We start from the raw sequence: 14433 nt of genomic DNA on the forward strand, positions 1-14433 counted from the left end.
ACTGATCTAGCCTAATGTCATCCCTATGCTGCTGCAGAGGTGTGGGATTGAGGCCTGTGAGATGGGAAATCACTCCTGCTTTCAACAAAGAGACATGGATGATTGAGTAAACTGAAGAGGAAAACCTCTTGAACATTTCTTCTCAAATAACCCTAATCTGGTAGCTGCACTACTTCTAAGAGTGCCTTAGTCAAAATATGCTTTATTTAGATTAACTTGCAAAAATGTTTTTCTATCTTTTATTCATCATAGATCAGGGTATATAAAAAAGGATAGGTTTTACAAAAATTAACTTACGGAGGAAGATGTTTGGTGCGGGTTTCCCAAACCTTAGGATCCTGGCTGTTGAACCAAGTGAAAACCTCCTCCATCAGCTAAAAGAACCATTACGACAGTTTAACATGTCAGCAGAAATTGTCACCTTAAGCAATTTACAATGTTCCCTAGCTATTCATTCATCAAAATGCAATGAAAACAATGAAATACAATTAATCAAATTATTGTACAAAAGTCTTGCATATCACTTATATCACATTCCCTGAAATATTTATTTGTTGTGAAAAGCTGCACCAGCTCATCTGACCTCTGGCACAAGGGTGGCCTACAAATGCATCTGCAATAAACACCTATAGACTATTTACTACTACAACCTCAAAGGTTAAAAGTTGAAGTACCATGAACTGTTGACAAGTTATCAGCATTTTCCCAATTAAATCAGGGAATGTAAAATGTCAACAGTTAACACAACAAACTTCAAACCTTTACTCCAATGTTGTATTTAAAGGTGCAGTTAGCAATTTCCAGCCCATAACCTTTAAGTGGCTGATTATGATGTTTATGACATTTCCCCTGTCATATACAGTGCCTATAGAAAGTCATCATACCCTTTTGAGATGGTTACTTTTTTTGTCTTACAGCCTGAAATCAAAATCCATTTAAAAAAAATATTTTTCCAGTTTTATTTAGCTGTACAACATGAAAATAATGAAAAAAAAAAAAAAAGTCAACCGTTCTGAACATTAATAAAAAAAAATAAAAACTAGAATAACAGGGTTGGAAAAGTCATCATGCCCCTGACTTAAGGGGGATTCACATACGTCGCTACTCGCCCATCGCCGAAATTCTACTCGCTGGCAGAAAAAAATATCTGCTGCCGGCGTCGGTACAGTCTATGCTGCAAACATGTCTGTTAACTGTCAATCATCTCTATTCTACCTTCTGATTTGGTACTCGCTTCACTCGCATCGCTGAAAGCTAAAACTATTTTATCCCCGTACCCGCCCACATCGCATGGCTAGTCCTCGCATCGCCTGTCCTGGCCACATTCCGCTAGAACACATTCACAATCCATTGACAGTTCTCGCTCAGAGATGGGTGAGTAGCGACGTATGTGAATGCGGCTTTAATACTTTGTAGAGCTTCCTTTTTCTTTCATTACAGCCATCAATCTGTTTGGATATGTCTCTATTATAGCTTTGCACACCTAGATTGGGCAATATTTCCGTGCAAAATTGTTAAAATTCAGTCAAATTCTGTAGGGATTAGGGAACGGCGATGGACTGCTCTCTTCAAGTCAATCCTCAGATTTTCTATAGGATTTAAATCAGGACTCTGACTTTGCCACTCAAGGACAGTCACCATCCTATCCTTAAGCCACTGCTTTGTTCTTTTGGCAGTATGTTTAGGATCATTGTCGTGTTGGAAGGCGAATAACCTGCCCATCTTCAGCTGTCGAGGAGAGGGTCACAGGTTTTCCTTAAGAATTTGGGTGTACTTGGCAGCATCCATTTTCCCTTCTATCCTGACCAATTGCCCAGTCCCCGCTGAAGAGAAACATCCCCACTACATAATGTTGCCGCCACCATGCTTCACAGTAGGTATGGTGTGTTTTGGGTGGTGTACTGTGTTTGGTTTTCACCAAACATAGTGCTTGGAGTTCAGTGCAAAAACACATCTGGAATATTCTGCTACCATGTGGAAAAAGCTTTTATGGTCAGATGAGACTAAGATTGAACTTTTTGGAGATTAAGATTAAGAAAGTTTTGGATTGACTTGAAGAGAGCAGTCCATTGCCGTTCCCTACAGAATTTGACTGAATTTTAACAATTTTGCACGGATATTCCCCAATCTAGGTGTGGAAAGCTATAATAGAGACATATCCAAACAGATTGATGGCTGTAATGAAAGCAAAAGGAAGCTCTACAAAGTATTAAGTCAGGGGTATGATGATTTTTCCAACCCTGTTATTTTTTTTAATTAATTTTCAGAACTTCAACAGAATTTCAACAGAAATTGAGCTAATGACACAATGAAAAAAAAAATTGACCTTCAAATAATAAGAACGGGCCAAAGCTGTGGGTCTCTGGTCTTCCGGCATAGATTCTTCGTCCTCCAACTGCTTGCAAATCACTTCCACAACATCCTCATGGAAGGATTTCTGGATGGAAAAAAGTTAAGAAAACAATTCATGTCACTTCAATATGGAGTTGCAATGTGAGCATGTGCCAAGAAATATTCATGACTTATTATTATTATTGCTTTGTTTTGAAGTCTACGGAGCCTAAGATATAACATGGTTAGCTTTATAATCAGGGTAAAACATTTTATCTCTGACTCAACATTAATCGGGTCATAGAATGGACAAACAGAGTATTTTGAATTCTTCTCTGGTGCTAAACTGGAAGGTATACGACTTTAGTCTGTAAAAAAAAAAGAAAAAGAAAACACATGTACCTGGGACAAACACTGAAGTTCAATCACTGCCATTTTGGCCCCGAAAGGAAAGGAAATACATGTGTGCGTACACAGTGGGACTACTTCAAGAATATCCATATAGTGCTCCGGGTCACTGGGTGCTTGACTAGTATAATCAATGTTGTTTTTAATGAGTTTTAATGATTTCTTTTGACTTTGACTGAAATGATTGCCCTTTTATGCTTTAATGTACTTTTACCTGGCATGTTTCACATTTTCTTTTTTTTATTCTCTAATTCTTAGATTATTCTTTGACTATTGCCCTTCTGTGCTTTTATTAGCTAGTCCTGTTTGCTTATGTTTATGTAAAGGACATTGAATGACCTCTGTGCATGAAATGTGCGACTTGACTTGACTTGACTTGACTTGACTTGACTTGACTGTAAGGGTCGGGTGACGCAAGTTTACAAGCGCAGAAAGGCGCTGGGAGCAAGAAGGCTCGAAAAGTAGGCCTACCCCGGAAGTCTACGCAAGACCTGGACAGACTTAATTATGACTTGTTCGTCCTGGGTAAAACATACAACTCTCGCTCGTGATATTGTCCATGTCGTAAAATGATTGAACTGTCTAAACACGCCTTTTATGGGAGCATGCATTGAAACTAAGGCGGAAAACCTGGTTTAACAAATTGACTTGTGAGTGAGCTTCGTGATACACTCAACTCTGATTGCGACTTTCGTATTTGTCGATCCAGGTTATCCAAAGAAAGTCCGGTTATGTTCAGTGAGATTCGTAGTATACCCCACTGCTGTCTGTCACTGCTGTCAGTGTTGTTAGACGTAAAGATGCACCTCCATTCACAGACACATTGTGATTATCACGGTCAATGGACGATTGATCATAATCTCCAAAAGGCAGATACTGTCCTTCAAAATCAGAATAGGTGAATGACAGACCCAAGACTTCATCACAAGTTAACTTTTTCAACATTGGTGTATTTCTGCTTCAATTTGTGCAAAGCTATGGCCCATGTCACTTCCACGTCATTAAAAACAAAAGCATGTGTTTCTCACAAGTTATACAAGTACTTCCTGAAAACCTTATGCATCAAATTGTGGCTTGAATCGAAGCTCTGAATGTCTGCCAACTAGTGGTGAAGGGCACAAATGAGATTTGCCACCGTACTTGGATTTATTGTCTGTTTTAATCAGTGACGCTGTTTGTTGCAGGTTTGCGACTTTGGCGTTTAGAAACACCTTGACAGTGGCCTACATTTACAGCCCGTTTACTCAGGATATTTTTGCCTTTGTTTGCCTCATGCTGGTAAAAAAAAGAAACTGCAGCCTAATTTCAGTGGCTGCGCATTGTTGGATTTGCGAGATCTTGCAAATGAAACGACATCGCGCAAATTAAACTTGAGATCTCACAAAACAAACATGAGATCTTGCAAAACAAGGTCAAGATCTTGCAAATCTATAGTCAGTGTTTGTCCCCAGTACATGTTTTTTTCTTCTGGCATACCATACAGGCAGACTTACCAGAGTGATATACGAGCCTTTATCGAATTTCTTCCCAACTGAATTAAGATCACAGACAGCAAGGTCTTCATAATCGGCATCAGAATGTTGATGGATGGAGCACTGTGGAAGAAAAAGATAGAAAACTAAAAAAGCCGCCTGCTAAGGAATATGTTCAGACTTGGCTTCTTTTTCTGATGAGAAGTTGTGCAGAATGCTTTTTCAGTTTTTAAAAAATCTGCCATCGTTTTTGTCCCAAAGAGCAGCTGGAAGCGTCTTTTTCGTGTATCCGCTTGTGACTGGTCAGCTGTCAAAAAAACAGCGTGACGGACTAATTTTCTGCTAGAAGTTAAAAACAGCTCTGAGATGCAACAGAAAAGATTGATCACATTTTGACTTTTGACTTTTTTGACTTTTTTGTGATAATTTTTTTTATCAACATCATTTCAGACATACAGAATGATTATCTACAGCAATGCATGACTGTTAATATGAAATGGTGTACCACCATATTTATTTTGCACTAATTATGTGTCCTTACCTGGCTGCATGTGACTAGGTGCTGACTAAGAGTGGAACTCAGCAGACAGGCCAAAACCTTTTCCACCCCAGCTCTGAGTTCCAGCTGAAGCAGTTCTCTCCATCCAACTCCTTCTCCTCCTACTAGTGACGCTTCCATGCCGGACTGACGAGTGTTGCAAGGCTGACAGGAGTATACCACACTTTCTGGCAGATTGGACAGGATCTCATAAAGGTCATCTAAAACAAAACAATTTTTTCCAGCAGCTCAGGAATGAACAGGTACCATAAAGGTTGGCAAAAAAATTGGAAGTGTCATTCGCCCTATTAACTGACCACTCAACCATTTGGTAGAACACAGTTTAAGACATCATATCTTACCAAAAATCCAACTGTTATGTATTCAACCACATAGAGCCATATCTACCATGAGTACTACATGTTACGCACAATCTGCTCAATTCCCCTTTATTGTCGAAGCCACACCTTCTAAGCATACACCATTTGAAGAATTGATCATATGATTTCAGCACAAAATGTAGGTCTGTGCGTGTGTGTGTGTGTGTGAGTGAGTGAGTGGGGTCGGGGGGTCTTAGGAAAAGTACCCCATGCCAATCTTTAGGTATGGCGAAGAGGGTATATGATGATGTGGGGCTATTTTACTTTTACAAAGGCAAAGGGAACTTCGTCAGGATGCATAGTATCCTGGATCCACGACGTAACTTATGAAACGTAGGCATACCACCGTACAAAAAAGGTACCACATATTTACATGTGGTAAGAGGTGAAAATTCCAAACAGCTTATTTTCTTGAATGCATAAAGGAGTCTGAACTATATGTTCTATTACTTGTAACCAGCACTAATGACATCACAAAACAAACAAACTTTATTTCTGGAACATAAAAACAACCTACCAATTTTTACTTAAGATTAAACAATGTAAAAAAAAAACACACACACACACACACACACACACACAAACAATGGACCTGTACACTCACCTGTTAAGCCTTCACATTTTGCATGAACCCAGTGGTTGCAGGTAGCACACTGCATCATCTGGCTTTCATAGTCATTGTCCTCATAGCATTTAAAGCAGATTGTGCAGTAGTTACCTAAACGCATGGAAGAAATCAAACAGACAAAAATTATGTTTTACTTACACCGTGTCCTAACTGCAAGCGACACGACCGAATGCGTGCGACAAAATCAATTCCATCGCTGTATTTTCAATTGGAATGTCCTGACTGAATGCGATGCGACCGAACGCGACAAGTTGCTTTGCTACGCGACTTCTTCAACCCTGTTTTGTCGCGCTGTCCGTTTCTATTTTAGTCGCGTCGCGCCGCCTTGACATTAACTTCTTCACGACGTAACAAAGGTTCATTAAAGAATGTTAACGGATACAATGTGGACACAAACTATCCGACAGTCGCGCAGTCGCTTACAATTAGGACACGGTGTTAGACTGCTACACTAAAGGTCATTCAAAACTATTTAAGAAAGAATTTTTTCATTTTTTTTAATGAGCAGCAATACATTAATGCAAAAAAAGCTCATAACAAGCCTATAAAGTGAAGAATCTGCCTTGGGCACTTGCACTACACTTCAATCTGAAGAGTATGATTCAACTGCGAATCTCACAGTTGAATAAAATGTCTATGTAGATCAGGGCTGTACAGTGCGAGTACACCGTCGCATATGCGCCTAAAAAATAGTGTGCGAGTAGAAAAAAAAAAAAGGCGCCCATGCGCGAGTATAGATTTAAACCCTTACATTCACACTTTGCTGCTAAAATGAATCCAGACAAAGTGGTTCAAAGTATAGTAACATTTTCGCGCATCTGTATACAAATATCAGAGTTGACAACTCTGATGCACCTGGCTGGACACTCACGCTTTCAGCATTAACCCCGCGCTCTCACACAAACGCAAGAAATATCACTCCAAATCCATTCTTTTTCTTCAATCTGTTCATTATCAGTTGGTAAGGGATGTAACGGTAACGGTAAACCATGATAAAAAAGTTGACTATAACAATTACAGTGTTCATTTCAAATATTATTCTTGTGTATTGGTTGATAAACACGGTATGGAAACCGTGTGTTAAATTCCTCCAAGTTTCACCTGAGCCTGCATTTGACATCATTGGATACAGTGGGGAGCACATGTATTTGATACCATGCTAAAACAGGAATATAAAATCATCATTTGACAATTGATCTTAATGCCTTAATTAAAAAAATGAGTCAAAATCAAACCGCCAAGGATACCAATTTTCTTTGTGATTGAAGAATGTATCGTAAATAAATAAATGTTTTCCTTCAATGCTAGGGGAAGGAAGTATTTTACCCCCTATGTAACCCTATGGGAATTTAACACATAGGGTTAACATAGGGACAGACAGATTTTTATTTTTAAAGGCCAGCTATTTCATGGATCCAGGATATTATGCATCCCGATAAAGTTCCCTTGGCCGTTGGAATTAAAATAGCCCCACATCATCACATACCCTTCACCATAGCTAGAGATTGGCATGGTGCTTTTTCCAGTAGGCCTATTAGCTTGATTAGTTTGATTTGCATTGAGCTCAATGAGCATTGTAGCCTAGAAATCTAGACGCCCCTAGCGGCAGTAAATGTAATTTGGCTGGCGGGGCAGTCTAGCAACACTCCGTAGAGCAAGGAGCTGAGAAATGGAAAATAAAAAGCGGGCCAATCACAGCGTGTATAGTCAGTGGGTGGGCTTAACATAATGGTGACTGACATGCGACCAGAAGTTGCGACGGTAACGCATCCTGTTATTTGAAAACAAGAAGATGATTCGTTTAGCGTTATCCTATTGCGTGGAGAGGGAAGGTTACGCATCCTGCTACTTGAAAACAAGAAGATGATTCGTTTAGCGTTATCCTATTGCGAGGAGGGAATTTGAAAGACAACTGTTCCCACCCCTCCGATTGAGCCCTGTCTACAGTGAGTGTCCAGACCCTACATCTTGATGTGGGTCTGGCTCGTCAGGCTATGAGCATTGAGCATTTGCACTTTTACTATGCAAATTTCACAAACATGATGTTAATTTGCATGGGCTTGACTACTTTTAACAACTGAATATAAAATTCTCTTCTAATGCTTACTCTGTCAAAATAGGCCTATCAGAAACATACTGTATTGTTATTGTGTGGTTTATAACGTTAGTAGTGGGCCGCTAACGTTCACATAGATGTCTTGTTAGCCTACACAGCTTCGGTTCGGTTCGCTAGGCATAGGCAAAACGTTAGTGCACTGATGACAGTCAGGATCATGTAACTGCCAGCTAATAATTGTTCTGTCCATGTCTATAACATGCTTTACTTGCTACCTGGATAATTTCAGCGAATATTAGTAAGGTAAGATGAATGATAAGATCATTAACCTTCAATGTGTTCGGTGGGTTTTTAACTAAGAACATCGCCTACCAGCTAGTTACAGCTTCTCAGCAGAACAATCTTTTCTGTAGGCTACCGGAAAATAACTTTCAATGCAGTAAGTCCCGTTTTTCTTTAACTATGCATGCAGCCATAAATAAATCCATTATCAAAGTAAAAATAAGGCCTTAAACGTCATACTGAAAGGGAAAAACATCCAGGTGTTGTGCAACTCTGTTTACTTTCACCATGCCTCTCATGCCCATGCGTGTTTAGAGGCGCAACATTGAAAAGGGTCCGTCTGAAACACTGTCGCTCAGTGCAGCTTTCCGAACATTGAATACTAAACATTCATATAGCATTATATGTCCCAAGCATATTATCGACATCGTTAAAAAAAATTTATCGCGATCCCGATTCGAGATCGAATTATCGCCCAGCCCTAATTCAAATGACTGAATATTAATTCATACAAATAATATAAGTGATTATGCAGATCCTAAAATGCTATAAATTCTTAAAATGTATACAAATTATGAATTCAAAATATGAAATAGAAACAAAACAAGCCCTTTTCTGTGTGTCTGGAGGGTTGAGCAGAGAGACTAGGGGAAAAATTGTGTTATTTAAGACATTTATTTGGTGTTATTTAAGAAATTTCATAGTGCTCCTAAATTTTCTTCTGTGCTCCTATTTTTTTTCCTTTAGGAGCACCTGTGCTCCAAGTGAAAAAGCTAAGCGTACAGCCCTGATGTAGATATTGAACAGGAATAATTCCACTCTCATCATTTGGGTGTCTGAAATATCTGATGTTATGAAAAACATTTTGTTTATTTTATCTTGAATTTGTTCATTTATAATCTCCAACTACTGGATCTATCATAATTGATTGAGCTTAATTGTCATGCAGGGCACTCCATCCATGGAGTAAAGATAGACCTGTCCCAAGAGTTTCTATTTAGTGTGTGTTTACTGCACATCACTGGCAAAAGTAGCCATTTATCTCATGCCATTGACCACCAGTTGTCGAGTTATTGCCCATAAAGTGCTTTGAGCCTATTTCATTTTAGAGAATGGTAGCGCAAAGGGACACATCCATCTAGGGGAACAAACCTCAACCCATATTACATTATTATTATTAATTTATTATTTTGGTTGACACTTTTATCAAATGCCTTTATCTGTTAATTATTACGAGGACCAGTCTCCATAGAAAAACAGTCGGGAATTGAATCCAAAACTTTTCCAGCTACTGCCTCCAGCTCCGCAGCCGCTATGCAACCTCGACCCAATACCCGATCAGCCATGTGGGGTTACAAGCATGCCAAGTTTCATGTGTATTGCTTAAGTTAGGGTTGTTAATGAATAATCGAATATCGAATAATGTTTGTTAAGAATTTATTCGAATAAAATAAATGCCTAATGAATAATCGTTTTAGTCTCACGCAATATGAGAACAGCAACATTTTCCGGTATTTTGCGCGCATGACAAAAACAAGCAGAGATGAAGCGAGCGAGGAAAAGTGCTGGACCTCTTCTTTATTTAGGGGCTCATGGGAACGGGGTACCTAGTAAAACGTAAGCAGGAAGTGTTGTGGTTAGAACAACGTGAAGTGCGAGAGTTAGAGAAGTGTGTGTTATGTTAATGAATGCGGGAGAAGTGTTTTGTGAAGCATCTCCATCTCCAACGAAAAGAAGCCTATTAAACTGGTATTCCGAGACATCAAGCCTCTTAATTGTTTCATCACCAATATACCACTAGGATAACCCGTGTTTGAACGATTACCTCGCAAGCTGCCGGCAAGTGAAGTTAAAAGTGATAAGATAACGGGCCGACCGGCAAGGTAACAAAATGTTCATCTGACCATAAACGAAACCAGCACCGGAGATGACCAGTGAGCGTTGCAATCGCTAGCCTACATGTTCAAATAGGACCTACGTCGGATGGCATAATGCCCTGTAAAATAAAGTTTACAACTTGATGTAAACAACTTATTTTTTGATAAAGTTTTTTTTTTTATATATATAATAGTTAATGTCAATTGTGTGCGTGTTGGACATGTGGGAGTGATGGGTGGGGGCAAATGTTTACACGGCTCTGAATGCCATGTGACGTCATGATTTAGCAAATAATCGATTAATTGTTCAATAACGTTATGATTAGTCGAACATGAAAATTCATCTAAAGTCCCAACCCTAGCTTAAGTATATGATATTGTTGACCATGTAGCAGAAGAAGAAATAAATAAAAGTTTAACAGTGAACCAGTAGATACTGCTGCATATCTTACCCTGGGCATTAAGTTTTGTGCAGTCCGGGCAAAGTCCTTTGTCATGATTCCACTCGGTGTCCCAACTCTTCCCCGGGGTCACGCCACAGCTCCTACATCTAATACAGCTCATGCACACCTGATAAACACAGAAGTAGTGCCTACAATCACCTACATTGTTCCTAGAATGAACTGTCTGTTGTTCATAGGAATCCACTCATTTCATGCAGAACATTCAGGATATTTCAAATAGTGTAACAACATTTGACATGAAACACTAGCACGATTGGTAGAGACAATAACACATTTATGACCGATAAATAGGTTTAAAGGGAGCGTGTTAGTGTTCACAAGCTTTGGCTCTGCTTCAACTAGGTCTGGGTAATACGGGTTGAAAGTGTTGTAGACAATTCTAAAAGGCATACTATGCAATATTTTCACCTTTACAAAGCCAATTTGATGGTAAGCAAAAATAGGCAAATCTTCCACCCATCTTAAAAAATACACTGAAATTGATCAAACCAATTGGATATTTTGCCCAGCCAGTGTACATGTTGTTGCAAGGTTTTCAGTATCTTACTTACCCATGTTTTCTTGCGCTTGTTGGGTTTGGGGTAGTTGGGGCCCAGGCAGGAGGGGTGGTAACTATTCTGACACCGTTCACACTCCAGCAGAGGCTATGGAATATTTACATCATCAATATCATCTAAATAAAGTTTAACTTCAAAGAATTTTGAGGGCACAACCCAATTTCAGCTTGGACAAAGGTAAGGAATGACATAACAAAGGGGTAATTCTGTGCCAATTCATCAAGTGATTTCTGGTAAGGTACATTACGGTCAGAGAGGCTGGGGGGGAAATCAAAACTGATGTCACAGAACATTCCAGAGGAAATATCTGACATATTAGCCGTTTTCAGACAGACATGTATTTCCACAATGTTCACAGACTTTTTACGGCAGGGTTTTTTTTTGTTGTTGTTGTGCTGTGTGAATTCATATGTCTGTATATCTACTACCGGAACTTTTCCTGCTGCTGACCTAGTAATTTTGCCGTAATGTTGGTGCCACAGCTGCTATGTGAACAATTCTGCAATTGCGAACAATTCTGCACTTGTTAGTAATGATCGAGGGAAGTATTAGGTGTATTTAAAGTTCTGAACAGTTCTGCTGGTAATGCAGCAAGGCAATAGCCTCCTCTATAGTCCCGGTGTAAAAACTACACTCTTCCGCTGTCAGGCATGCACAGCTGACAGCGCGGCCGCATTTATAAGCTCAGCAAACCAAAGCCCAATTGACGGAAATTCTAAATTAGATGTGAACAACAGGTGGCCGTATACAGTCTGCATATATGCTTCATGTCCGAATGTCCGCTACCAACAGAAATGCGGCAAGCAATTATCGCAAAATGTGCGGAAAACCTGAAAACGGACTGAAAACGGCTATTGCTACTCATATGTGACCTATCCAAATGAAATTAAATAGTTAGTCAGTCAGGAGCAGTGCTAGTACCTTCGACGGTTTGCTTCTATGTCCACAAACATGGCAGAACCTACACCGTCGACAACACCAATTTTCTTTATTTTCCTCAGAGGGACGTTCCGTGGGATCAAGGCAGAAGTGATGAAACGGTTCACAGCATACTTGGCAGTACAGCATCTGTAGAGCAAAGTGGTACAGTCTTTAGTTTTACTGCTGTGCGATATCGAAGTCGAAGAAGAAAAAGAAGGACTTACAATATGATCCAGCATATGCTTTTCACAATTTACAATGGTTTTACATTTCTTATGTCTCTGTTAATCTACTCTACTTGTCAAATACATTTATGTTGGCTCAAGTAATCAACTACGACTAAGATTGGAATTACTTCTTGGAACAGAACTTAAACCAATGGTTGGTGTAAAGAATATTGTTGATTGTTGATGTGTTTTGTTCATTTGAAGTGCATCTCACAGACTTATTTTACTGTTATCAACAAGAACCCCAGAAAGGGGTGGCCTTTAAGGGATATGTACTGTGTCATGACACACTGAGGTCATACAGCCTTTACAAATACACACTTATGGCAATAAAGTTTGACTTGAGCAACTTCAAATATTTGCTTGGAAATATACAACATATGTTATGTTGCAAGTTGCAAATGTACAATGGGCGCAGTGATATGACGCACTACTACGGCTTGTTGCCTATGGGGACTATGTTCAGGTGCTGCAGGATATCACTGTGCCCATGGTTTGCAACTTTCCTTGATTATTACACCAGAATGAGAGTGTAATTCCATGTCAAATCAGCCTAGAAAATCGCCAGGTTCCATTTTCAGTTTGTCTTATTGCACTTTCTAAGAGACATGTTTTAAATGGGAAAACACCGGAAATCTTAGTCATTTATAAGTGTGATGCTAGCAAGTGAGATGCTAATGGTCTAAACCGATTCAATGATCTATGCTAGGCTGGAGCTAAAAGTTGTATCGCCAGACACACAGAAAGGCGGGATGAACAGGGAAAAGGTAAATATCAATTATTTTGCTCAAGGGTAGGTGGAAAATGATCTTAATTCCCCAAATGGTGGAATATTCCTTTAAGACCAACTGACTAAACAGTCCCGGTCATAATAAGTGTACGCTCACCTCATGATGGCCTTTACTGGCACACAAAAGACACACATACTCTGGCATCAGAGGAACAGATGTCAAAATGCTCAGGCCTCCCATCTGCCACACATTTTCAAGGGTACAGTCCTCCTGTGAGAAGTGACAAAACAAAACAAAAAAAACATATTAAGGACAAAACTACAGTAAATATATCCTAAGCATAAATATATATTCCTAAGCATTAGGAAAGTATTGATAATCAACATACTGTTTATATCTTTATATCCTAAAGTCTGCCTTTTTGGTGATTGCTAAGCTCTGACATTTTTTAAAAACAAAAGCAACTTGAAACAATGTTTCCAAAGTCCCATGTAGTTTTATCTAGCCTGGGTGCAGCCGAACTTTAGCCCCACCTACATAATTTTTCTGCAGGGAAGTTTGGTCTGGCATTTCTCCGTTGAGCTGGCACTATTCGCTGTACAGGTCGTACTGGGCCAATCAAATCGTCAGGGCGGCGTTTAAGGCCTAGATACACCGCCCAGACACGAGCCAACTCCCGACTCCCAACGTTGGCGTCGCCTGGAGTTGGCTGAGATCAGCCGACGACAAACTGTGAAACACAGCGCTGCAACGACAACCGACCCCGCCACCACGCCTGCGCAAACACTCCCCTGGGGATAGCACCAGGGGCGCTAGGGTGGCTTGTCTCATGAGCAGCACATAAACAAAGCACACACATTTCACACGTGTCCGATGTCCGCTAACCAAGAAAGTATCTTGTTGTAGTAGTAGGCTAGTAGCTAGTAGCAAAACTAGCAAGTGCTAGACTAGCAAACAAAGCAAGCCATTTCGTTTTGCAACCAACCCGGACAACTAGCAAGCAGCACTAGTAGCAAACAAAACAAACCAGCCTGTGCTACACTAGCAAACAAAGCAAGCCAAGGGGTAGCCATTTCGAGGTGCAGCAACCAACACCTCCCGCACAACCAATCAGAGTACCCCAACGGCCAACACCCCGACGCCAAAGCTAGCCCCGACTGAGCAAGCTTAAAGTCTCCCGACAACATCCCAATGGGAAAAAAGTCTCCCGACCACCTCAGACGAACTGGGATACACGGACCGATTTCTTCCCAACCCCATCCAACTCCTCCAGACGTCCAACCGTCGGGTTGGTGTATCTCCTGCTTTACACGATGATGGACCAAGGGGGCAGGAATATTCCCGGAAGTAGAAACACGGATTGAGCTGGTAATCAACGCTCTGCTAACCCCCATAGGACGGCCATAGATTGCAGATATTTTTGCGATCCCATAACTTCATGTAACATGTGCCCTGTGTCGCCCTTATAGCTTCTGTATATTCTATATAGGGTATCGAAGGCACAACTAATTCATGTCTTCCTTGTATATAACGTTGGTTTCCCGTGAAGAAGTATAGTTAG

General features: G+C 40.2%; 1 protein-coding gene across 1 annotated transcript in view; it reads right to left on the reverse strand.

Moving 5' to 3' along the window:
* Positions 1–14433, reverse strand: part of kmt2bb (lysine (K)-specific methyltransferase 2Bb) — a 96720-nt gene that overhangs the window by 30993 nt on the left and 51294 nt on the right. Inside the window, exons 14-22 of the mRNA XM_062539804.1 lie at positions 13029–13142; positions 11915–12061; positions 10988–11080; positions 10425–10542; positions 5734–5847; positions 4753–4970; positions 4233–4334; positions 2327–2437; positions 298–374 (exon numbers count right to left, since the gene is read on the reverse strand). Of these exons, the coding sequence (XP_062395788.1) occupies positions 298–374; positions 2327–2437; positions 4233–4334; positions 4753–4970; positions 5734–5847; positions 10425–10542; positions 10988–11080; positions 11915–12061; positions 13029–13142 (1094 nt within the window). The remainder of the gene's footprint in view (positions 1–297; positions 375–2326; positions 2438–4232; positions 4335–4752; positions 4971–5733; positions 5848–10424; positions 10543–10987; positions 11081–11914; positions 12062–13028; positions 13143–14433) is intronic.

Source organism: Sardina pilchardus, chromosome 6 (assembly GCF_963854185.1).
Source record: "Sardina pilchardus chromosome 6, fSarPil1.1, whole genome shotgun sequence".
Lineage (NCBI taxonomy): Eukaryota > Metazoa > Chordata > Actinopteri > Clupeiformes > Clupeidae > Sardina > Sardina pilchardus.